The 22,936-nt window shown below is 47.1% G+C and overlaps 3 protein-coding genes across 7 annotated transcripts in view; 1 reads left to right on the forward strand and 2 right to left on the reverse strand.

The window, feature by feature from the left end:
• The first annotated feature begins 1,514 nt into the window (after nucleotides 1-1,514).
• LOC101075107 (insulin-like growth factor binding protein 3) lies at nucleotides 1,515-6,127 on the forward strand. Of its 2 annotated transcripts, none has more exons than XM_003975304.3 (4): nucleotides 1,515-2,031; nucleotides 2,371-2,618; nucleotides 3,629-3,748; nucleotides 5,017-6,127. In XM_003975304.3, the coding sequence occupies exons 1-4, from the start codon at nucleotides 1,659-1,661 to the stop codon at nucleotides 5,140-5,142; spliced, it is 867 nt and encodes a 288-aa protein (XP_003975353.1). In that variant the 5' UTR covers nucleotides 1,515-1,658; the 3' UTR covers nucleotides 5,143-6,127. The 2 variants fall into 2 exon arrangements, with proteins under 2 accessions (XP_003975353.1, XP_011614426.1); XM_011616124.2 differs by having other exon boundaries at nucleotides 1,520-2,031; nucleotides 2,503-2,618.
• On the reverse strand, nucleotides 5,988-9,570 carry igfbp1b (insulin-like growth factor binding protein 1b). Of its 2 annotated transcripts, XM_029831037.1 has the most exons (5): nucleotides 9,444-9,570; nucleotides 9,027-9,377; nucleotides 7,418-8,938; nucleotides 7,155-7,283; nucleotides 5,988-6,845 (listed from the first exon to the last, which is right to left on the reverse strand). In XM_029831037.1, the coding sequence occupies exons 3-5, from the start codon at nucleotides 7,949-7,951 to the stop codon at nucleotides 6,720-6,722; spliced, it is 789 nt and encodes a 262-aa protein (XP_029686897.1). In that variant the 5' UTR covers nucleotides 7,952-8,938; nucleotides 9,027-9,377; nucleotides 9,444-9,570; the 3' UTR covers nucleotides 5,988-6,719. The 2 variants fall into 2 exon arrangements, with proteins under 2 accessions (XP_029686897.1, XP_029686898.1); XM_029831038.1 differs by lacking the exons at nucleotides 9,027-9,377; nucleotides 9,444-9,570 and having other exon boundaries at nucleotides 5,991-6,845; nucleotides 7,418-7,542; nucleotides 7,612-8,207.
• Nucleotides 9,571-10,493: 923 nt separating this feature from the next.
• LOC101074661 (adenylate cyclase type 1) overlaps nucleotides 10,494-22,936 on the reverse strand; it is a 21,560-nt gene continuing 9,117 nt past the window's right edge. For 2 of the 3 annotated variants that reach the window (XM_003975302.3, XM_029830996.1), the window contains 16 exons: nucleotides 18,976-19,103; nucleotides 18,108-18,266; nucleotides 17,782-17,923; nucleotides 17,000-17,155; nucleotides 15,667-15,864; nucleotides 15,486-15,583; nucleotides 15,310-15,394; nucleotides 15,055-15,144; nucleotides 14,530-14,792; nucleotides 13,792-13,918; nucleotides 13,361-13,477; nucleotides 13,144-13,290; nucleotides 12,891-12,989; nucleotides 12,688-12,802; nucleotides 12,484-12,608; nucleotides 10,494-11,944 (listed from right to left, as the gene is read on the reverse strand). In XM_003975302.3, coding sequence (XP_003975351.2) covers nucleotides 11,534-11,944; nucleotides 12,484-12,608; nucleotides 12,688-12,802; nucleotides 12,891-12,989; nucleotides 13,144-13,290; nucleotides 13,361-13,477; nucleotides 13,792-13,918; nucleotides 14,530-14,792; nucleotides 15,055-15,144; nucleotides 15,310-15,394; nucleotides 15,486-15,583; nucleotides 15,667-15,864; nucleotides 17,000-17,155; nucleotides 17,782-17,923; nucleotides 18,108-18,266; nucleotides 18,976-19,103 — 2,460 coding nt within the window. In that variant the 3' untranslated portion in view covers nucleotides 10,494-11,533. The remainder of the gene's footprint in view (nucleotides 11,945-12,483; nucleotides 12,609-12,687; nucleotides 12,803-12,890; nucleotides 12,990-13,143; nucleotides 13,291-13,360; nucleotides 13,478-13,791; nucleotides 13,919-14,529; nucleotides 14,793-15,054; nucleotides 15,145-15,309; nucleotides 15,395-15,485; nucleotides 15,584-15,666; nucleotides 15,865-16,999; nucleotides 17,156-17,781; nucleotides 17,924-18,107; nucleotides 18,267-18,975; nucleotides 19,104-22,936) is intronic. The other variant, XM_029830995.1, reaches the window with a different exon arrangement.

Consider the following 22,936-nt stretch of genomic DNA (forward strand, 5'->3'; position numbering starts at 1 on the left):
ACCTGTGCCTGTGTGAGGCATGCTGATCCATGAACGTGTTGCACCTTGGTGAACCAGTCAGGCTGACTCAGTCACATCAGGCAGTAGCTCAGGGCTTCAGGCCACTGAAGCATCTCCAACAGGAGCCTATCCAGGCTGCACTAAAGCGCCCAGCTACTGTGAGTGGGATGCTGTCGGACACATGATCCCATATCTGGCCAGAACGTTAGTGGTGCAACAGAATCTGAACGAACTGGCTAAAGGCTAAAAGCTAAAACGCTCACAGTGCAGTGTAGATTAAATATGCTGTCCCTCATTGTCTTCATGGAGAGTCGAAGGACTAACAGGAAGACTTCATGATGCAAGTCTACTTACAAACTGGCAAACTATTTAATGCACATCTTTTCTCCAAAGACAGCCGTTAGCGAGCTGCGGACCGATGCATATCTGTCTGAGGTTCTGGAATAATCATGTGCTGCTGACATCGGCCACAGCTCAGGCTTAAACCATCCACCGGGTCACTGGGGGTCATGTGCAACAGTTTCTTGGCCACAGATCACACATATATGCAAACGGCCCACATGTGCACAAAACCATTAATCACACACACATACACACACACGGGCCAAGGGGGAAAGAACACACATACAGCAAATGAAGCCACTTAACAGAGCAGTTTATCCAAAAATGAAAATGTACTGCTGGAGGCTTGTTTTGAAAATGTAAATTTAAACCAGCGGTGCAATCAAAGGCTGGCTCACCCATAACCCTATAGGGTTTCTCTATAGGGTGGTGTTCTCAAAGGGGAGACACACTCTGGCCAGCTAAAGTGTATTTATACTTTACCCTTTCAACCGTGGTTGCTAACAACAATGCGCAATAAATAAATGAACTCGGTTCAATTAAAAGGTTCTGGGAGCCTTTTTTGTGCTCATAGCCCGGACAGGAGCCGGGACAGAACCGACGCGTCCAGGCTTTGAGTCCGGATCAGCAGCTGCAATTTGGACTGAGAGCAGTGGAGAGATGGCTGGTGCGGGTGCAAGAGACGGACCGGTGAGTTCTCCAGAGTCCGAAGTGCGGGAGAAGAATGTTACAGGTGGAACTTTTAATGGCTCCCAAAACAATTCAGTTTTGATAGAGTCGATTAAAATAAAGCTGCAGTGCGCGCACGAGAGAGAGAGAGAGAGAGAGAGAGAGAGAGTGAGAGAGAGGGGGGAGGGAGGGAGGCTGCGGTGCCCCCACCACCGTGATTGAACCAGACATACCTATTGGAGCTTTTCCTCAACGACGCACAAAAACATTAAAAAAAATAATAATTGCTTAGTGTCTGTTGTTATGCACGTCCGTATCAAAGAGTGCGTGGGGGATTGAATCAGGAATCAGCCTGTATTAAAATGTAGTCAGTGTTTAAAAAAAAAAAAAAAAAGTGTTGGCTGAAATTAATTCGCTGCGATAGAAAAACTTGTCTGCAAAAGTATCTCAGTGTTCCGATTTTTGCCCCACTCAGGAATACGCAGTAAATGAGACCACAAGCTACTCGGGGGTGTGACTAGAGTCACGGGGGTCTATATATTGAGATGTTTGTGTGTCCAATGGTTTGATGTGAATGAGAGAGACGCTGCCCAGTGAAAAGTCACCTCCGGAGAGCTCTTCCTCACTTGACGCGCTCACACGCCGCGATGGATCCCTGTTTTCGCGCACTCTGCATGACTTTCGTCCTGGCATCTTTCACCCGCCGGTCAGGTGCGGTCGGACCCGTTATCAAATGCGAGCCGTGTGACGCCGGAGCCCGTCTTTTGTGCAAGCCTCTACCTAAGGACTGTGTGGAAAAGGTCCGGGAACCGGGCTGCGGCTGCTGCCTGACCTGCGCGCTGCGCTTCGGTCAGCCGTGCGGCGTCTACACCAGCAGATGCGGCTCCGGGCTGACTTGCCAACATCAGCCCGGCGAGACGAAACCTCTGCAGGCTCTGCTGGAGGGACGGGGGATCTGCGTCAACGCAACCAATAAACGACTCACACCCAGACCGACAGCTCCAGTCAATGAACTTCCAGGTAAGTCACGTCCGCTTCGCGCGTTTTACGCGCACTTTCCACAAAACGGGCGGTTTGACGAGCTAGAATGCCGATTCCACGTTTTGAAACAGCATGCGGGCTATGAAACAAGGGATGTTTGACAGTTTAAAAAGAAGTTCGGTGCGGCTCGGTGCTATTTTAAATGAATATTTGGATGATATTCTGTAGCTCTTTAGCACTTAAGAGCAAACGAAAAACAAGTGGAATCAAGTGATGGCAAATATCTGATTACATTTTTTTTATCTTTATCATCTCAGCAATTAGCATGCAAGTCTAAATCTACTGTTTGGTGAATAAACTCGTATTCTCAAACTTTAGCAGAGAATATTGAGACTCAAGACGAGGAGAGGAATTCCACCAGCTCAGGCCTTCAAACCCCAGACAGCACCCACAGACCCATGGGATCCCCAAGACCTCCACTTAACCCCTTTCTCCCCTCTGCCAAGTCAGACGTCCTCAGACGGGAGCAGAAGAGAATCCAGAGCTTTAAAATGGAGGAGCTCCCGGGACCGCTCATTACCGACCAACAAAACTTCTCTGTAGAGACCAAACAGGAGCCTGATTATGTAAGTTCTGCAACCAATATTTTCTGCGCGCCGAAGGAATGTTTTTCTCATCTTCCTCTGTGTTATGGTGTTTTTCTCCCCCTGCGGGTGATAAAATGTTTTGGTTAGCGGTACTGACGGTTGGCAAGAATGGCATGGCAGCGAGCGGGTACGATGGCCATGTGGCTGACCCGGGTCAGGCGGTTGTTTGGCCACAAGGCGTCCGCGTGCCGGGTGTACAGGGAGCCAACAAATGATGGATTGGCCTATACGAGTGCCTGTTGGAAGCCCTGTTGCTATTTTGATCTCCTCTTTGGTCAGAGAAGTGAGCACACACCAGGAATGGGCTTTGACTGGCTGCTTTGATTAGTAACTAGAGTACTTGGACTTCAGGATTAGCTTTTTGGCTAATCTGCAGAACTCTTTGAATTGGCTTTATCCCATCCTTTGTGTATAGTGCAGGAGTACTAAGCAGCTTTGGCAACCCACTAAATTGCTTAGCGCCTTTATATTCTAACTGCCATTGTTTCGGTATTACAGCGCGGCAGGGTGTGCTTTCTTAGCATCTTTATTGAAGGTGCATCAGGCACTTTTGGTTGGTTTGGCCGAGAGGCTTTGGGTCGTCAGACTCAACAATCGAGGTGTTTTTTTCCCAGGAAAAAATTTCACGGGATGCTGTTCAGTAATTGGCAGCAAAGCAGGTGTTTCCACTTGTGGAATTTTTGTCTCCCTCTTCTGGGAATAAGAGGAATTATGCAAACATTTGTCCACGCGTCGATGATGCTGCTGGCTGTGACACGCGTCCTCGATCCTTTAACCTGCTACGCTGTTGATTCTGCTCTTCCAGGCAGATTGTTTGCAAAGATGCATTAAAAACTTTGGTAACTGTTGATGTCGAAGGTTTTTTCTAAGGCTCCAACATTTCCCTGACAGTAACTCGTTGCTCGTAGCGATATTTGACATGCAGAGCATGGTGGTCATTAACGTGTGAGAGTTTTATAGACCTGTGCTCCTCTCCTCTTCACTGGCAGGGTCCCTGTCGGAGAGAGATCGAGAGCATTCTCAGCGGCCTCAAGATTACAGACATTCTCAACCCCAGAGGATTCCGCATACCAAACTGTGACAAGAAAGGCTTTTACAAGAAAAAGCAGGTAAACGTGCCACATTCTCAAGCACAACACGCCACAATACAGACTCGCACATCACTTTCACTGGAGAGCAGACGCCACTCAGCTTTGTTTTGGAACATCTTGCATTAAATAAGGACCGTGGAGCCCAGTGATTCAAACCTTCAGTCTCCTGGAGGGCAATTACAGATCTGCAGCTATCCTCCTGTATTCTTTGCTAGTTATTAGAGCCTCATCATCGCCCCACCGCACCAGTGAGGTAGACCCTAGCCACTGGCTCTGGAGACGGGAACCGCAGGGCCCAAACCCCAGTGGGGTTAACAGCTGGCACGGTTGGCTGTTTAACAGTAACCCTCCCAGGGAGACAGACGTCAAGGTGACCGCGGGCACCCGACGCGCTCCCCCCATAATTGCTGGACTTTTGGAGGAACGTGCACAGAAATAGAGCCGCAGCCATGCCTGCGCTCGAATGCTTCACCCACGATCAGGTTGTAATAAATGAGCGGTTCTGATGCGTTCATATGGAGGCACTTACTGCTCCCGTGCCACTGCATCACCAAGGCGGCTTTTACTTATACCATCGCAGTCCCTCCTGCTTAATGAAAGTCTTCTCCTTGACCCGCAATCATCTCGCAAGGAGCCTCACAAGGCCAGCGCCATTCTCTTTATTTGGAACGGACTCGCAGCGCAACACCGTGTACTTCCCGAGCCTCCCGCCGCAGCTCAGATTAGCGCGGACGCCGAGGCGAACAGAGACGCGTCCCTTCCCGATGAGCTCTGCGAGGCAGCAGCACGGTTGCTTTGGCCCTTGAAATGAATGTGTGCATGTTTTACTGGAGAGGAGGTTGACCTTTGGTAAAATTGGCAGTAAAATAACAGCCCTTGGGTAGCTCCACAGACTCTGTAAGTCATTTGTAGTACCCATAATTTGGAGCTGTGGGGTATAATCAGCAACAGATGATTCGTACTGGCCACCGGCTTCTGAAAATAGATCTCGGTACTCATTTGTTCACAAATGGGACTAAGCAAATATTTTACCAGGTTTCTACCCTACCTTAAATGTCTCTATATGTGTGTGTGTGTGTGTAACAGAGGTAGACCATAAAAGCAGCTCAAAATACCACAGTGTGTTGGATAGCCAAGGCTGCGTCGACTCAGCAACATTTGACCATTAATACCTCTTAACTATTGCGGTTCCACCTCATTGAGTAAAATGGCTTATTAACCGTAAAGCTCCATATTCATCTCACTTGACTGCGTCCTTCACCTCCTGTCTCTCCCTTCGCTTTCAGTGTCGTCCATCCAAAGGCAGAAAGCGGGGCTTCTGCTGGTGCGTGGACAAATACGGGCAGCCCCTGCCAGGTTTCGACGGGAAGGAGCGAGGAGACGCCCAGTACTACAACTCCGAGACCCAATAGGAGCGAAGCAGGACGGAGGGTGGGAGGCTGAGATGGTGCGCAAGAAGAATTGTAAACAAACCGAGACACTGCGGATATTGGTAGAGAGGTCACGAGATGGCTCGGCCGATATATGGATGTTTGCTATTTCTGTCCGTTGCCCGCGGGACCTTTTTTTCTGAGGCAGGGCAAAAGCAAAAGAAGGAAAAAGGACTTCGGCGTGAGCTTATCTGCGATGGACGCACTGCTCATACGCCGTTTTCTGTCCCTGGCCTAAAAAGGACAACGTCAGAGGAGAGGATATACATAGAGCTCCACAAAAGAAAACAGTCATTCGTACTTGTTGCTCTTAAGTTACGCACAAATAAACAGCGTTGCACACGTGTACAGGCTTGAGACGTGTAATCGGAACTAGTGTGCGGTTCCTTTTCTTGTGTGCTGTCATGACAACCGTTAATGTTTGTGTGAATGTATGTTTCAGAGGAAGCATGCGGTGCCTTACTATATGTCTCTTTGTTAAGACTTGTGTTTTGTTCCCTGCTTCCAGCTCCCCGGGGAGTTCGGAGGGCCAATTACCTACAGTCCATCTAAAGATTCCATGCTTGATCTGTAGGCACGGGAAGTCACTTCTGTAATCTGTCCTGTTGTTGTCACTTTACATAAGCTGAATATTTGGGTTAAAGGCCACAAACTGTTATCTTTGCTCTCTGTGTGACCGTCGTCACCTCTTGCCGTGTTTTAAGGAAAATATGCTGTTTTGCATTTACAATGCAACCCTTAGAGCTCTATTTTTGCTTAATAAAGGCAGTATAAAACCACGGTGTCTTCACCCTCCCCTGTTTGTGGCAACAGAAACAGAGCTGATGGTTTGATAGGATTGTTTTAATGGGACAAGGGAAGCAGAATATGTCACAAAAATAAAGGGATAGCAGCATTTGTACACAGCCTGCCAGCATGACAACAAGCAAAAGCATCAACACACGAGTCATAAATACTCAAACACAGGCAAAAATAGATCAAAACAGATAAATAAAGGTCCATAAATTGAGAGACATGCCAGCAACCAGCTGCCAAAACCCGTGGACCTGCAGTGAGGAGTCGAGGTAGACAAATGCAGAGCGACCCAGCCCAAACCTCTCGGCGGTTTGGATGAGTCCTGATATGTTTGTGCGAGGCCACAATGCGCATACTTGTGGCGTTTTAAGTATTTCCCCCGATGCCCATTGAGGAAACACCAATGGAGATACATTCAGTGTCAACATGTCAAATGAATGAGCGGCTGTGCACGGCTCCACTTTTGAATGAAAGGGAAAAAAAAAGAGAGAGCGAGCGATGCTGAACAGGGCCTGGCAGAGCTGCGGACATGTGGTTCTGAGTGGTGGAGTTATTTAGTCAAACACAAATGTATACAGTGTTGCCCTATTTACCGTCTCTAAAAATAGGAAACCTTCTGAAACTGAATCTAAACATGTCAAACGGTTCATGCGAGACTTCACATACTCTGAATAAATAAGTGTTGATAGATACAAGCAACATGAGCCGCCCCCCCCACGTGTTCGCTCGCGCCATTTCATCACATTAAGGGATCTCTTTGTTCTTTAATGGGCGATTTCCTGATCACAGTCCGAGTCCCCGAGCAGGTCGCCCGATCCTGGGATCTTCTTCCCGTTCCAGGAGGAGACGCACCAGCAGCGAGCCGGTGGTCCGACCAGAGATGACTCACACTGGAAAACAAAGGCGGAATGTGAGCGTGTTTTGCTCCACCGCTGCAGGATTTGGCATCACTGGGGAGGCCAAGATTGTTCTATCACCTCTAATACGTGAGGAAAGCGCTCTGCATTTAGTGTTGTCATTTTAAAAATATTTAAGAAACCCAAACACTGAATATTACAACTGCATTGAATACAAAGGGGAATTTGTGGCCAGCTTGTCTGTTTACGCTACGGTGCTTTAAAGCGTGGTCTCCCGAGTAGGAACTGTGCACTTTAAAGTACAATATTTTGTCCACAGTATTCAGTCTGAGGTGCTGGTACCTGTTTTGCCTTGTAGTAGCCGTGTTTGTCACAGTTCGGGAGGTAAAAAGTTGTAAATTTCTCTCCCAGTGTCTGCTGAGAGCTGGTGATCGTGTCGAGAGCCGCGTGCAGCTCAGTGTGACAGGGACCCTGTGGGAAAATCCAACGGTGAGAAGTGTCCACAAACGCATCATCACCATCCCAGTGTTAACTGTAAATGTCCCTAAAGCCACATCGACAGACAGGTGTGCCTTCGATGGAAGCCGGGGGTCATTTTCGCTCACCTGTCGGACCAGTTTGTTGCGGACTGCGTTCAGCTTGGCCTTGATGCTCTCCTGACCCTCAGCTGTGTCCTGGTGGTCCGCAGGAAGGTTCAGACTCAAGAGGTACTGCACCGAACCGTCATCCTCTGTGCATAAAGACATCGCGTTAATTTTAATCACCTTTGTTCTTTCGGGACGATCGGCGTCGACCCTACCTCGGGCTGAGTCCTCGGTGCAGACCCCCTGTCCCCTGGTCAGCGCGTGCAGAGGTCTGGCTTCATCGGGTCTGGGGGTGCAGCGGAGCCCCTCGCCACAGTGGGCGGTGTGCACCCCGCAGGACGCGCCCTTCTCCAGAGCGCAGGCCATGCAGCAGCCACATCCTGGCTCCCTCAGCACCTGCGTACACTCCGCCGGGACGGCCGGGCAGCTGCTGAGCGTCTCCTGCGAGCAGGGGGCGCAGCGGATGGGCTCCGGCCCCACCACCGGGGACGACCTGACCACGGCCACAGACACCACCGCTGCCACTGCCACTACCCTCTCATATAATCCAGACATCTCCAGGTAAATCTCTCCTCTGTGCTTCAGTACTTTTCCTTCTAAATGGATCTCTCTGCTCTGCAGCAGGGGTCCATATATATGGAGATCCGGCCCCCAGGTGTGTTAATGATTGACACACTGCCCACACACATAAAATATTTGTCACAGCCACAAAAAACAGTGCGTGATCCCGCTCGACGTGCGCAGATCCAGGTTCACGGGGTCTGTTGTCAATATTGACTTTGGGTCATGAAGCAGCTGCACAACAAAACAACCCTGTTTTTGGATGACCAATTTAATGATCTCCTTTACCTCTGAGGTTATGACAACAGCTATACGAGTTTAGCTGTTTACAACAGCGCGGCGCTGAATAGCGTCCACAAAAAGAACCCTGAAGACTTAAAACGGCTCTGTGATGCTGACGGAAGAGTCTAAAAACTGAGGGTGACGGCGGCTGATCACCACCTATTTTGCAAAGTAACGGTGACGGGATTCACCCTGACATTGTTAACTTAAGCCCCATCTGTCCCTTTAGCCGCCTTTATGAAGGTTCTTCTTATCAGGCAGACAGATAAGGAGAGCATTCCCCTCATTGCGTAACATCAAATTTATGGATTGTCCTACTGGAACCACAACATGTTTGTCTCAAAGAGGACGGGTTACTTTTTTGGCTGTAGTATTTTTCACCATATTCACCGTCTCCACGTCAGTTGCACGCACGCCACCATTCTTTCTGGGTTTAAATCTTTTCTTTTTGTATATTTTATTGTCTGTATTTCGGATTCTACAGGAACTGATAATAATAAAAATAAAAAAGACACAAACAAACACTGGAAAAACAAACTACAGTTGTTTTCTGGTCTGTGCCTGAAGGCTGAAGTCATTGCCGCCACACTAAAGGGACAGTATCCTCTGTAATCTGGTCTACTCGACCACCAGTGGGTGACTTTTTGCTTCTTCTATGTTGATCATCACGTCTACCAGCCACTCAGGAAACGGATCCTCCTTCGGTGGAGAGAAGCAACAACAACAAAAAAAAAGGATTTCTTAATCCAAATGCGAGTATCTGAGGTGGCTGGTGTGAGGAACTCACGTAAGGGTCCTTCTGCCGTCTTCTCCTGGTCGTCCGCCTCCTCGCTGATGGTTTGGGTGTTGCACGCTTTTGCCGCCTGATCTTGGAGAGCTGTAAGGATCTTTTTGGGGGGGCGCTGATGTTCCAATTTGATGAGAAGAGCTGCCTGGTCTCCTCCTGCTGGCTCCTGTTTAAGTGCACTTGGGGGAAAGTCTGACTGCAGGAACGAGACGTTCTCTTTGGTCTGAGTACAGTCAGCTCATCGTCTTCGTCATCTTCTACCGACTTTTGAAAATCTTCATCCTCCTTTTCTTCCGTTTCACTTTCACCTTCATCCTCCACCTCCTCCTTTATGGGCTCCAGGTGTGGCCTCTTTACACAAACACAACAATGAAGCGGAGGGATGTAAAATGTTTTATTGTTGTGTATAAAACTTACATGTTGCTGCTGAATCTCCATTGAGCCGTATGTGGGAGGCAGCTGTAGCTCCTGCTGATTGTTTGCTCCAATCAGCTGTGGAGCAATTAGCAGCAGGTGACCAGTAAGAGCAGAAGAGTTGGGTGGAAATGTGGAAATGTTCAAGAAATGAAGGTGTTTCAAGTTCAGTTGATGGGTGAAATTGGCCCTGTTGCGGTTTGGCTGCAGAATCACATTCACATTTAGTAGAAATATGAAAAAAAACAAACCCATAAAACTCGTCTTCACGTCTGTGATACATGCAGTTAATTTAATGGCCAGCAGGGGGAGGCGCATTTGGAACAATAATAATAATACTAATAATAATATTAATACTAATAGTATTATTAATAATAATGATTAAATATATCAGGGGAGAAGAAAACAATAACAAATAATGGAGTGCTTTTTGTGTAGAATAAACAATCCATTGTACATTTCTGTTCTAAAATTCTATAGAAAAGTAATTGATGTAATAAAATAGACAGATTTTTGTCATTGCTTTCAGAATCCTAAAAAAATGTGAGGGTTTCACTACATTTTCTTCCTCTTTCAGCCTGATTATACCAAGGCAGTAGGATTGCGCAATGTGGAATGTGGAGTTAGAGTTTCAGCCCCTTCATAGACTGAACGAACCCCGGACAACATCAGTGCTCTGGGAGAACTCCTCAACCCCCCCCCCCCCCACCCCCCCACGCCAGATTATCCTGTGCAGCGTGAAGACTGTTATTCTAAGAGTCATAAACTCAGGTGTGAGAAATGAATTTTTATAGACTCTAACTAACAAGCAACACCGCCCATAAAAAAGGCTCTATTTGCTACCCGCTGATCAGATTCTGTGCTGTGCTCACCCACGCTCGAGGTGCTGGGGACAGAATGTAAATATTGGGCTTCCCGTTTACAGGTCTCACATGGCCCATGTGTACTAAAAAAAAAGCTAAAGTTTCATTTTCACACTAAAACACAATCCCAGACACCCACTCCTTTCACAACTCAGTAGCTAAACACATTATTCATAAGAAAAAGTGACCGTTTTTATACACCAATATTGTCTTTATTACAAAATATTCAATAACCCAACTTTACACTGTACATGATACGACAAAGTTTACAGATTTTGGCTATTTACAAAAAGTATGATCTGCATATCAAAGTGAATATATCTAAAAAGGCAGGTTGCAATCACTTTAAGCTTATTGAGTAAGGCAATAAACATGATGTATTTACACTTTTGCAGATCAAGTGAAGGTTCTATACAGTGAAGATTTAGGCTAGAAGGATATATGAAGCGCTTCCCATGTTTGAAATGTGGTAAAGCTCTTTTTTCCCCTAGAGGAAAAACTGACTTCAGTTGTTCTGGAATAGGAACTTAAATGTAAAGATTTGGTGGCGTTTTCCCGTTAGATGGCGCGTTGAGAAAGACTAAACTGTCCACCTGTTGAGTTTGTGTGCATTCCATTAATGTAGCATGTGATCCATCCAGTTTATCCAAATAATATAAGACTGTCTCCAGCAACCCTTATTTTATCCCTCTAGGCTTCAAAAAGACACCATTTAAGGAAGGAGGAGTTCCAGAGGTCAAATGTATCCAACCTGCTGCCGTATGTACGGTGAGGCAACAGAGATGATGAAACTAAACCCATAGAAAGCTCAATACTTTGGTTTTCCCTTAATAAGAGTTGCTATGGCCGTCAACTCGTCACGAGCTGGCAACTGTAACATTTGTGCTGTTCTGTTAAGAGTTGAACCACACATGCATGCACACGCTCACGAGCACACACATGCAGGCTTACTTACACCAGGAAAAGAAGAAGAAGAAGAAGAAGAAAGAATCACGGTTGGTAATGTAATGTGTCCTTGGCATACTCAGGACAGTGACAGCGTGTTTTAAAGAAAGACGGGTGGGAGGAAACCCCGGAACACCACGGATCGAATCATGGGGTAAAGAAATGGTGACTGGTTCGGGTGGTTCTGATTGTCTGTGTCATATCGCCATTTCTCCGGATGCTCGTTGAATCCGTTCCTGGCTGAGGATCAACAGGTCCCACCTTTCAGTGCGCTCTGTGTTCGTCCTACACTGCTACATCTGCGACCGCTGCCTCGATCTTGATCGCTGTCACCTCGAAGTTGTCCTCCTCATCCTCCTCGTCTTCTTCGGCCACCACGGGGACGCAGGATGAGGGCAGGCACGTCGCTTGGCTGTTGCTGCTGCTGGCAGCGTGGGTCAGCGGGCTGCTGCCCGCGCTGGCGTGGACGGAGGAGATGCTGCCCAGATTGGTCGGGACGCTGGTTTTGCCGCAGGAGTGGATCCGGCGTGCCAGGCTGGCGGAACGAACCACTGAAGATGTGGTCACGGTGCCCACGCCCTGAACCTTCCCTTCCAGGAAGTAGGTCAGCATCTCGCCTTTGCCCTTCACGCTGACTTTTCCTCTGCACACCAGGTCATAGTTTGTGTGCAGAAGCCGATTGACCTCTTCAGTCACCTGCAGGACAGAAAGACAGACGCGGGTCTCTTATTTCTCTCTTCACACTGTTTTGTGACTAAAATATCCCAAACTGCAAAGGAATTGCAGCTATAGATGCAATTAAAATAAGCTAGCATGTGTGAAAACATTCCCTTTCTGGAATTTTGTTGCTTGTGAAGGCAAATCCTACAATTCTCTGAAGGATCTGCTACCAAAAATCCTCTTAAAATAAAGTTCCTGATAAAACAAACTCAAAGGAACATTATTTTAGATCAATTAGTAAACTAGTGGAATAGCAGTTAAGAGAAGTATTTATTTATTCCTTCCTGCTCCGTTTCTCCACCAGTCCGCCCTTTGTAGCGCCCCTTGTGGGCAGTTTTAAAAACAAAATCTGAGAAGTAAAAGAAATGTGTTTCCTCTAGAAAACTATAGACAACTGTTTCCTATAGGTGTCCCTTATAGTGACCCCTATTTTCGGACACGTTGTGATGCGTTCATGAGTCAGCACTACAGGTTTTCAATGCTAAATCAGCTGTAGATGCAGTCGTGTCACATACTTGTATCTTTCCCGGAACTCCGGTGCTGTCCATCCTGCTCGCCACATTGACTGTGTTCCCCCAGATGTCGTACTGAGGTCGCCTCGCGCCGATGACTCCCGCCACCACCGGACCCACGTTAATCCCTGCAAACAAACATACATTTAAGCCCGTCGCGAGGTCACAACGTGGCTCATTTCGGCTCAAAAATAAGACGGGACGCACCGACTCTTAAGACAAACTCATTGTATGACTGGTAGTTGATTTCATCCAAGACGTCAAACATCTCGATGGCGTAGTCGGCTATGGTGCTCAGATGGTCGTAGACAGATTTCTTGACCTGAAGAGGGGAAGGAAGTTAAAGAATGAAATCCTTTTATTCAAATGGGCAAAGTAAAACAGAGGAACAAAGGAAAAAAAGACTCCACCTTGGTACCGATGGTGGGGACCAGGCCCACAGCTGCCATGTATGTGCTGCCGATAGTTTTGATTTTCTCTATATCTTTGTAGCATTCCTTATCCATGAGCTGCAACACATGCATTCAGGTTAACACACAGAGCTGCAACCCTCCCAGGGGCTTGTGCCCGTTCCCAGAGAGAGAGAGAGAGAGAGAGAGAGAGAGAGAGAGAGAGAGCGAGAGAGAGAGAGAGAGAGAGAGAGAGAAAGAATCACTCCAGCACCTCATCGAAGTCTGCGATGATCTCGTTCAGCAGCCTCAGGCACTCCACTCCCATGTTGTTGCCGTCCAGCTCGATGTAGAAATCATTAAAGTTTGGGATCGAGGCAAACAGGACGCCGACTTGTGAGTAGGACTGGTAGTAGAGATCCTAATGGGGGAAAGGGAGTCTGTTAATCAGGCCTTTTGTTTTTTCCTCTGCCTGCTTCTCACGTTCTCACCATGTTCCTCGGATTGGACAAGAGGAAGTGTTGAGCGACGTGTGCAGGCAGAAGATTGAAGAGAATCCTCCTGTTGTCGAGCTTGACTTTCTCCATGCCATCTCTCTCTTCTTCAGCCTGACCAACAAAAATATACACACAGCTGTTACCGCATTCCCAACCTTCACCACGAGGGGGCAGAAGAAACCCTCACACACGTGGGCCGTGTCCATCTCAGAGACACGAAATGATTAAATAACTCAATATTCCGACGACATTAATGTGAGTTTATCCTCCAAGAGATAATAAGGGGACGGAAAAGACATTCACAAATAATTTTCAAATGCAGATGAAATCATTTTTTATTTTAAAATGCTTTGTTATGCTAACTTAAACATATTTCTGCTAAAAGTTAAGATAAGGATTCTTAGGCCAAACACACAGGCACAGACCTGTACTGCCCATAGGAAGTCCAAGCGTAGTTTGAGGTCGAGTTGCCTGGAGTGGAGGGCCAGGGCGCTGACAAAGAGCAACAGAGACAGGATGGGCTCGTAGCCTCGGATGTGGAAGGACCCCCCACTGTGGGAAAGAACAACACAGGAGTCAGCATTAAACCGGACCACACAGGGAACTACACGAGGGTGGGATAGACCCCCCACGATGTCAGGACCAGTGAAAAGTAAAATCAGAAATATTATGAGTGCAGCATATAAGTGTTGTATCTTATTCTACAAGAATAAGAAATAGATAAGAAAACAATATTGATCTTTTAAAGGCCAAATGTAGGTGTTCAAGCATTAGCATGATTAGCAAGCCTGTTTCTGGACTAAACTACCCAGGCCTCCTCATTGATGGGTTCTTCCCACCATCCGGCCTACATTGTCCTTTCTGGCCTCTGATTTGGAACTAATGAGCACATGTGCTGCATTACAAAATGGATGAAAGCGCGCGTGTGGGCCGTAGACAAGCGATGACTCCCTCACAGTGCTATAAATGTCCCTCTAAAATTCTGTTAATTATTCAATCACCACCTATCTTTTCCTGGAACGGCGCACAATTGAAACGGGTAACGGGGGCCCTCGCCGCGGATGAATGTGTGGGCTGTTTTCATGCAGGTCCAAGATTTGACAGAAGCAACAAACGCAGCGGAGCTGGCGCCGGTTTGTGTGTGCGGTGGACGCGAATCTCACTCTGCGCTCCTGCGGAAGCCGCTGAGCTCCAGCACGGTGACATAAAACACCCCCAGGAGGAGCACCAGCGCCATCTTTGGCAGCCAGAAGATGCGCAGGAAGAGCGCCAGCGTGAGCGTGCCCACCACGCAGGACAGGAAGGCGTAGCGGGCGCCGTCACAGGGCAGCTCGTTCATGGTGCGATTCGTGCCGCTGTCCACGTCGATGATGACGATGGAGCTGTTGGCGGTGGCACTTCCCCACAACCAGGGCATGCAGCCCACCTGGAAAACAGGAGAGGTCAGGTGGAAGGAGAGTGCGATGCTGACCTCCAACCCCCCTCCCCTCCTTAAACTTCTTCAGTCTGGAGGTTTTCTTCACGGCTGTGCTTTAACTTTCCTCCTCCTGTTTTGTGTTTGTTCTTTTAAGAATTTCAATGCCTTTCTTCACTTCTAAGCGCCTCTCCTGGCGTAGCCTGACATGTGAGCCTGTTTTTCCATTTCCTTCTGGAGATGATGATTCTTTAATGTTGCCCTTCACACTTACCACACAGGCCTGGGCCACAGCGTAGATTAAGAGCACTATGAGGATGCAGAGAGCCGTGCGTATCTGAATGGTCAGGCAGCCGGGAAAACACTGAGACAGGCAAATGGAAGAGTTAGGTGAAGAGAAGGAAATTGATGCTCTAGGAGAGGATAATGAGATTAGACTCAGGTGTAGGATCTTAACCCTCGGTTTAATCTAGCAGGGTGTCAAAAGTTAACGCGTGATTTGAGGATGAAATATTGCCGCTGTAATTACCTGCACTCTAGCAATATGCAGGTACATGATACAAGCTACAAGGAAACAGATGCAGAAGACGAGAAGGACTAGTACTGCTGTGCCCCTGAGAGGGAAGATGGCAGAGAGAAGACAAAGGGGTTAGTTTGAAGGCTTCAGAGAGAGAAATGAAGAGGAACAGAATCTGCTGTACGTACTGGGGGATGATGAGAAGATAGACAAGGCCGAACAAGGCAGCTAGAATCAGAGAGAGGACCACAGCGCTGGTGAAGTACTCATCAGGAACCTGGTGGTACTGAGTAATACCGGACAAGAGTGAACAAACACATTCAGCCCTCAGGCTGTCTGGTACGGTGCGTGTCTGCAGAATCCCCTCACCCTCTGCTCCCGCTCAGAGCACTTGTACATGAGCGTGAGGAAGTTGAGGTCCGCCGTGTCCGACTCGGTCTGGCGGGCCTCGATCAGCCGCCCGATGTAGCGGTTGACCCGGGTTCTGGGGCTGCTCTGGATCAGATTGGCCTGGTTAGCGTTGGTGCGGTTCCTCAGCTTCTGCGGGGCCGTTCGCATGGCCCTCCGCTGGTGGGGCGGATAAAAACAAACAGGCTTTATCACCATACTGCTGTTAGAGGCAAAGGAGAGTAAAACACAAATGCAGTTAGCTTCATCACTTCATGGCTTTCTGGTTTGAACAACTTTGTCAGTCAAGACGAGCATCAACAGAGGCCACTGGGGCAGAGGCAGCGATGGCGGAGTGGATGGATGTTCACAGCCCACAAATCACTCACTGGCTGGTGAGTTTTCTCTCCCTTCGTGCTACCTCTGCTCCCCGTTTCTCCCAGTCTGTCTGAACGTCTCAACTCAGCAGTTTCCTCCCATCGACCACCTCTGCTCACTCTTTTTCCTACTTCTGCCCGTCCTTATTTAATTCCATCTTTTGTCTTCTATCATCTGTCTGCAAAAATACAATCAACATTATTTTTTCCTCCTTCCTATCCTTGGTTACACCCTCCTTCCATGTCAGTCCAAATATTTATTTTCCCAGAATTCTTACCCAACTATATTTCCTGTGTTTGTGCTCCACCCTGCCCAGCAGACTCGTCCTCTTCTGTAGGTCTTTCTTGTTTGTTAACTCATGCATCATGTCATTTTCCCTGTCCTCTCTCTCTCTCTCTCTCTCTCCCCGTCTATGTCTCTCCATTCCCACACCTTATTTCCTTGTCCCTCCCTCCTGTTTTGCTGCAGGTACCACAGTTACCTGCAGATGCCCGCTGCTCCACACAGAGGACATGTCATTCAGCACACCGAAAAACTCCATTCATGCCTCCTCCCACATATATTTTTTGTCCCCGTGCCTTGAATGCATAAACGGATTCCCGGCGTCAGCTTGTGTATGTGGCCTGAATGTAGGGTCGAGATTAGGTGAATGTATATTAAACTCTAATCTTAGGTTTCATGTGATGCACTCAGCAAGGGAGAGGATAATGCAAAGTTATTACAAAACCGTTGTTGACCTTAAATAGGTCGAGACATGAAGATGATAGTGAATCAGCGTTCTAATTAAAATACACTGCTACACACACACACACACACACTCCTCAGGAGCCTCCATTCTCCTCAGGCACATAAGGCCAGCTAAGTTCAACCTCTACAGACATGTGGCCAAATCGATTTGGCCTTTTTCACGGCTCGTCAGCACAGACAGGGTTGGTACCTTATCGCCGTCCTCGCAGTTCATGACGTTGGAGAAGGGAATCTCAGCCTTGAACATCTTCCTGCAGTGCATGAGCTGCACCAGTAAGTAGCACACTGTTTTAAACTTCATCTTTTTGGCCGGCTTTATGTCTGAGAGAATCAGCCCAGGGAATATCTGTCACCGGAAAAAAAAAAAGAAAGAAAGAAAATAGGGTTAAGTCGTGCACCCCACACAGAAATGCAGATTATGTAAGGGGCGTCTTGCTCGGCCATTGGACAGAATGCACCTGAGCTCATGAATCCGGCTCCTTTTAGTAGCATGATGGCCTCATTTCTTTGCCAAGGAGCTATTTTAAATTTGAGAAACTGAGGTCAGTTTGTGATTTTTTAAAAAAAAAAGGAAAGTCCTTAAATGATAGCAGAAGCCCAACAGCATATTCTCAACTTCTAATGAAGCCTAACCTTCATCTCTGTTAAGAGGATTGAGAAAATCTCAGATATCGAAGAAAAGAAGACTTAAGTGGATCAAATAGGTGCAACGTGTATAGTGTGTCGGAGAATCTGCAAGAACTGGAGCAGGAAGCAGAGGAAGCCTTCAAGAGTTATCAAGAGGCAAGGCTGGAATCCCCTTTGCAGCTGTTAGATGTGCACTAAGCCGTGCACAGTGCACATCGTAGAGACCCCTGGGATGCTGGAGCATCAGGTTAATGCCAAATGTGTCGAGACCTCAGCAAATCAAGTCAACCTCATGTTTGTATTTAAAGGATGATGTGATTTCTATAATTCACTGAGATCCAGCACCTTCCGTCGGTGAGATGGCACGATAAAGAAGGTTTCGATGTCATGTTTTTGGAGGAAGGCGTTTCTTTCGTGACCGTTTCCAGGCTCCACCTCGTAATCTCCATTTAGGCACTCCAGCGTAGATCTGGTGATGTGGACCTTCCTGTGGGATGCAAAGGTGAGATCGACATTTCACGGGAGGGGAGGTGACAAAACCTCTTATTAAAAAAGGTCAGACACTTTACGCAAAAGGCGCTTCAAGCTTCAATTCTTGACTATGGAAATCGCCGATCAACACAATCAGGTTTCAAGAAGTCCGGTCCTCCTACAGACCGTCCGGTACTGACCCGGGTAGTCCTCCAGCCTCCATCATGTTGGCTAGAGTCACATCGTTGGACCACACATCATACTGCCATTTCCTGAGGCCCAGCACACCGCACAGCACGCGGCCGGTGTGCAAGCCCACGCGCATGTTTAGGTTGACCTCCGTGGCCTCTGCCACCGACCTACAGGGGCAGAACACGTGAGTGTTTGTAAGTCCACATGGAGCATAAACAGGCACAGAAAAAGAACACAAACACACTCGGTGAGCAGTGCTGCACATCTGCTGCAGCCAGACTGAATCGGTTTATCGGGACACGCAACTGTGTTGCCTTCAAAACGGTTTTTGCTGCACAAACTTAAAAAGATCAGTTAAATTCCATATATGATCTTGAGTATTGCACAGCATCCGACACACACACACACACACACAGCCCAGTTCCACAATGATCTCCTTTGCTCCAAAAATCCCCAAAATAGAACAAAGAACAAAACAAAGTGGCTCTTTTTCCAATTAAACAGTAATAAGGACAAATTAATCTTGATCACTTGAGTTGGGCTCAGTGAGAGCTTATTTTCTCCCTCTGTTAAAGCCTTTTCTCTCCACCAACTGTGCTTCTGCCGGCTCAAATGTTCAGCGTTAAAATTCATCACAGCACACATGGTTATCCGAGCTGCAGACAATGACTCCTTTCAAGCGTTCAACTTTTTGGATGAAAAAACAAACTAAATGGAACAGACAGCCGAGTCTGTTGATCTATATTGTGAGTAATAAATAGTAAGGAAATAGCATGGCACTCCTACACCTTTGCAGGACACACACAGGTTCAAATTCAGCAGGCTGCGGTTATAATCCAGCAGCAGAACCGACTGGACACCGTTCTGAATACTGACGTTATGGTGTCGATCATGTCCAGACCCATCTCCACGCAGCAGTGGGCGTGGTCTGTCTTGGGTTGGGTCAGTCCAGAAACGCAGTAGTAGCAGTCACCCAGGATCTTAATTCTGCGGCAGTGGTTTTCCTGGAATCAAAAAAAAATCTAATAAAAAAATGCATAGTAATAATAAAAATAAGATTTGAATGACCTCTTTTACAAGCACTTAAATTGAGGTTCATGTTTATTAGGCAACAAATGGATAAAATGTCAGTAAATGTGTTTTTGATACCATTAAAAAACAAATTACAGTGCTTCTGGAAGGTCACACTTTTATTTCCCCCCAGTGTTGCATTAATTGCCCACCCAGATCTTGTAGTGATGATAGGAGAGTTGGACCTCTGAGCAAAGGTTCTCAGGGGGGTTGAGGTCTGGACTCTGGGGGCCCGTCCATGTGTGAAAATGTCTCATCCCTGAACCTCTCTCACTATCTGAGCCCCAGGAATCCTGGAATTCTCATCTTGGAATATGCCCACATCATCAGGGAAGAGAATGTTGCTGAACCTGGACCTGAGGACCTGCAGCAGCCCCAGATCAGAGCTCTGCCCCCCAGGCTGGTCCAGTAGACACCATGATGGGAGCATGGGTTCATCTGCCTCTCTTCCTACCCTGATGCCCCATCACTCTGGAACAGGGCCAATCTGGACCCATCAGACCCCGTGACCTTCTTCCATTGCTCCAGAGTCTTTATGCTCCCCAGCAGACTGAAGCCTCTTGATCAGCCTCCCTCATTACTGCTTTTCTGAAGGCTCCACAGCTCTTCAGCCCCTTCACATTGTGCACGTGGGAATATTCCAACTCTCACAGTCCTGAGTTCTACTGGTGCTCTTCTACCCTCTGAGTCCACCAAACCTTTGAGTGACCACTGGTCACCATTATTCAGGATGGTTTTCTGACCACATTTCTCCCTCTAAGATGATGGTTCCCCACTATCCTCCCCGTTCTGAATGGTTGGACAGTTCTTAAGCCTATTTTAGGAGTTTCTTAGATGTTTCCTCTGGTGGAGGCAGGACAATGCTGTGACTCTTCTCAAACACACCAACATCTTCTCCTCCTCCACCACAGAATGAGCCCTTAACATGATTGTTGAAGAGCTGAGACGCGGCCGCATCAGCTGGTCTTAAATAAGGTGTTGCCAGCTGAACGCTAACGACCCATCAGTGGTGCTCCAGCAGGTGTGTCTGACCCGTTTACTGAGTTGAATCCAGGTGGTGACTTTCAGATCCTTCTTGATTTCACAGACATTGGGCAAGAACAAGACAAACAATAATAGTATATAGAGATTTTCCTGCCACTGCTGCCTGATTGCCAGGCAGGATCTGGGTCTGTAAAGCACCTGGAGACAATCTAAACTGTGACTGAGGTTATCTGAATACAGTTGAACCAAACTGAATTAGAATGCTTCTGAATGAAATTGTATTTCATATAATAATAATGGGAAAAAAATCCATTATGTATAGACTGTAAACATGATGAACCCAGTCCACTTTCAGTGGAATAATATTTAGTACATTAGAGAATAAATCATATTTGCGGTTACACCAGCATTATTGTACATTTAATGGGCATCGCCATGCAATCCCGTATAATTTTCCTACAATACAGCACTAAATAAATGAATCAGTCTCACTTGGCAGTAATTTAAGTCCCTCTCTAGGACAGCCAGCTGTGGCGTAAAAAGGTGGCTCACACACAAGCCATTAGTCCTGAATATGAACCACGGTAATGAATTTCAGCACAAAGAAGAGGTTTGTCACACACGTCTTCCTACAGGGGAACCCTCGATTGTTTCCATGGAGGTAATGGGATCGCTGGCCGTGCAGGTGAAGAGCGCAAAGACTCATAATTATGCACATCGGTGGCCGTAAACAAGACAAAGGCTCTATTTTTAACATGTGAGGCAGGTGAGTTTCAGCAGAGACAGACGGGGGCTTGTTAGCAACGGCTATTTGTCTGGCGCAGATCTGGTGTCACGGATGAAAAATGAATACACAGATTAAGCAAAAATAGCTCGTTAAATGTGCGAATCCATCATTAGACATTGCAATATTATTTCATTAAAGCCAATTGCTTAAATCCACGGAGAAGAGGGAGTCATAACTACATGTGCTGAGTTTATTTTTGCAGATGAGCCCACTGTGGTCTCGTCACAGCGAGCTTGTTTGTTTCCAGGATGGTGTGGATGAGAAGTTGGAGAAGTGCCTGGCTAGTCAGTTGCATGTTTGCATCCCCCAGGCTCATGGGCAAATAGGACATGACCTGTTTGCTCACACTTAACATCTGTGGTGCAGATGTCCTTGTGTGCCAAGGAGAAATGCATCCTGGTACCATGGGCAGTGCAAAGGGTGTAAAAATTCACATCGGATCTCCGCTTGTAATCACACGTTCCTGTCGGTAAAACAGGACATGTCCACTGTCCGAGATCGAGAACTAGACTGTGACGTTATGAGGGAGCCGCCAGGTGAACGGCAGGAATGAATGGAGGACGGGTGAAAGGACAAAGAACACATCTTAGCTTTTGATGGCAGCTTTAGCCCTGAAGGATAAAAATTTGGTATTAATTCATGACCTTTTTGTCTGGTAAGGTCTGAGGTTATCACAGGACACAGTGGAGCTGGGAAAGTCCTGGCACTTAGACCGTCTCCCACTTTGCTAATCTGTACCGTGAAGGCTTAGAAGCTGATTCAGGCACAAGCTGGATTACCAGCATCACGTGACCCCAGCATTGTGGACCATCTTGGTGGTCATCTCCATAAAAGAAAGGTGCACTGGTGTTTTTAAGAAGTGAGCCAGGTGGAGCTGTATTCTCCATGAAGCTGTGCTGGCAGAAATGGAAATTAACAAACACTCCAGTGCATGCAGACAAAGAGGGGGAAACAAAAGAGCATTGAACAGGGAACACTCAGAAAATCATTATGAGGGAAGTGATGAGCCAGCTGAAAGTAGAAGCAGTTCATTTCCTCCAAGCCCACGAAGGAGCGCACAGTGTGCTTTGTCTTTGATACAAAACAAAGATTGGTGCTGTGTTACATATTATTGATGATGCCCAAGATTAGGGCTTCCATTTCCACTGCCGGGGCTCCAGAGGGCTTGAAAAGACACAAGACAAGAAGACTTTTTGAACTTTCCTCATTGGATCCCACAGAAACATTCATTCAGGTGCATACACAGACGTTCTTCTTCTTCTTCTCATTATTATTATCATGCATTCTCCCTGTTCCAAGGATGAGCATGTCTGAGCGATTTGCTACGAAAGGCAAAAACTGGAAACCAGCTGGCTTGTTTGGTTGGGGTTTTGCTTCAGTCCACAGATTCTCACATCGCGAACACTCGTGAGAATCCGCGGAGCTTGAAAGCGATCCTCGCACCTGCTGCCGCGAGAAACCAGAACGTGATTATCCGCGTGCTGTTTACATGCAGATCCTGGTTTCCGAGGCGGCAGCGTGGGATGGCCATCAATCCGGGTATTAAATTTAAAAATACAAAGAAAAAAAAAACACACTTTGCAGCCAATTTCATATCTGAAATAGCTGTGTGCGATCTCTGAAAGGAGGAGATCACACTTTTACTTATGCATAAACCTGTGACTCATTTTTAGCACTTATGAATCTTAAGCACTAAAGAGTAGATGTTAGTTTCCATTTCTTCCCAACTGTACAGTGCAGTTATTTATTTCCAGTTTATCGTTCATTCTCTGCACATAACGCGACCCATTTTGTATGCTTGTGCAGTCATAAGAAAGTGAATGAAAACTCTGACTTGTCGAGGAAGTAAGAGGCAATATATATCATTGATTCATCCTAAAAATGGAAACATGAGAGAGGCAGAGAGAGCAGAGGACCACGGGGCATAAAAGACATCATTGAGGGAAGTAGGCTGCTGCATGTCAATCAGAGAACCCAGAAACAAGGAGCGGAGGA

The sequence above is a fragment of the Takifugu rubripes genome, chromosome 22, assembly GCF_901000725.2.
Source record: "Takifugu rubripes chromosome 22, fTakRub1.2, whole genome shotgun sequence".
Classification (NCBI taxonomy): domain Eukaryota; kingdom Metazoa; phylum Chordata; class Actinopteri; order Tetraodontiformes; family Tetraodontidae; genus Takifugu; species Takifugu rubripes.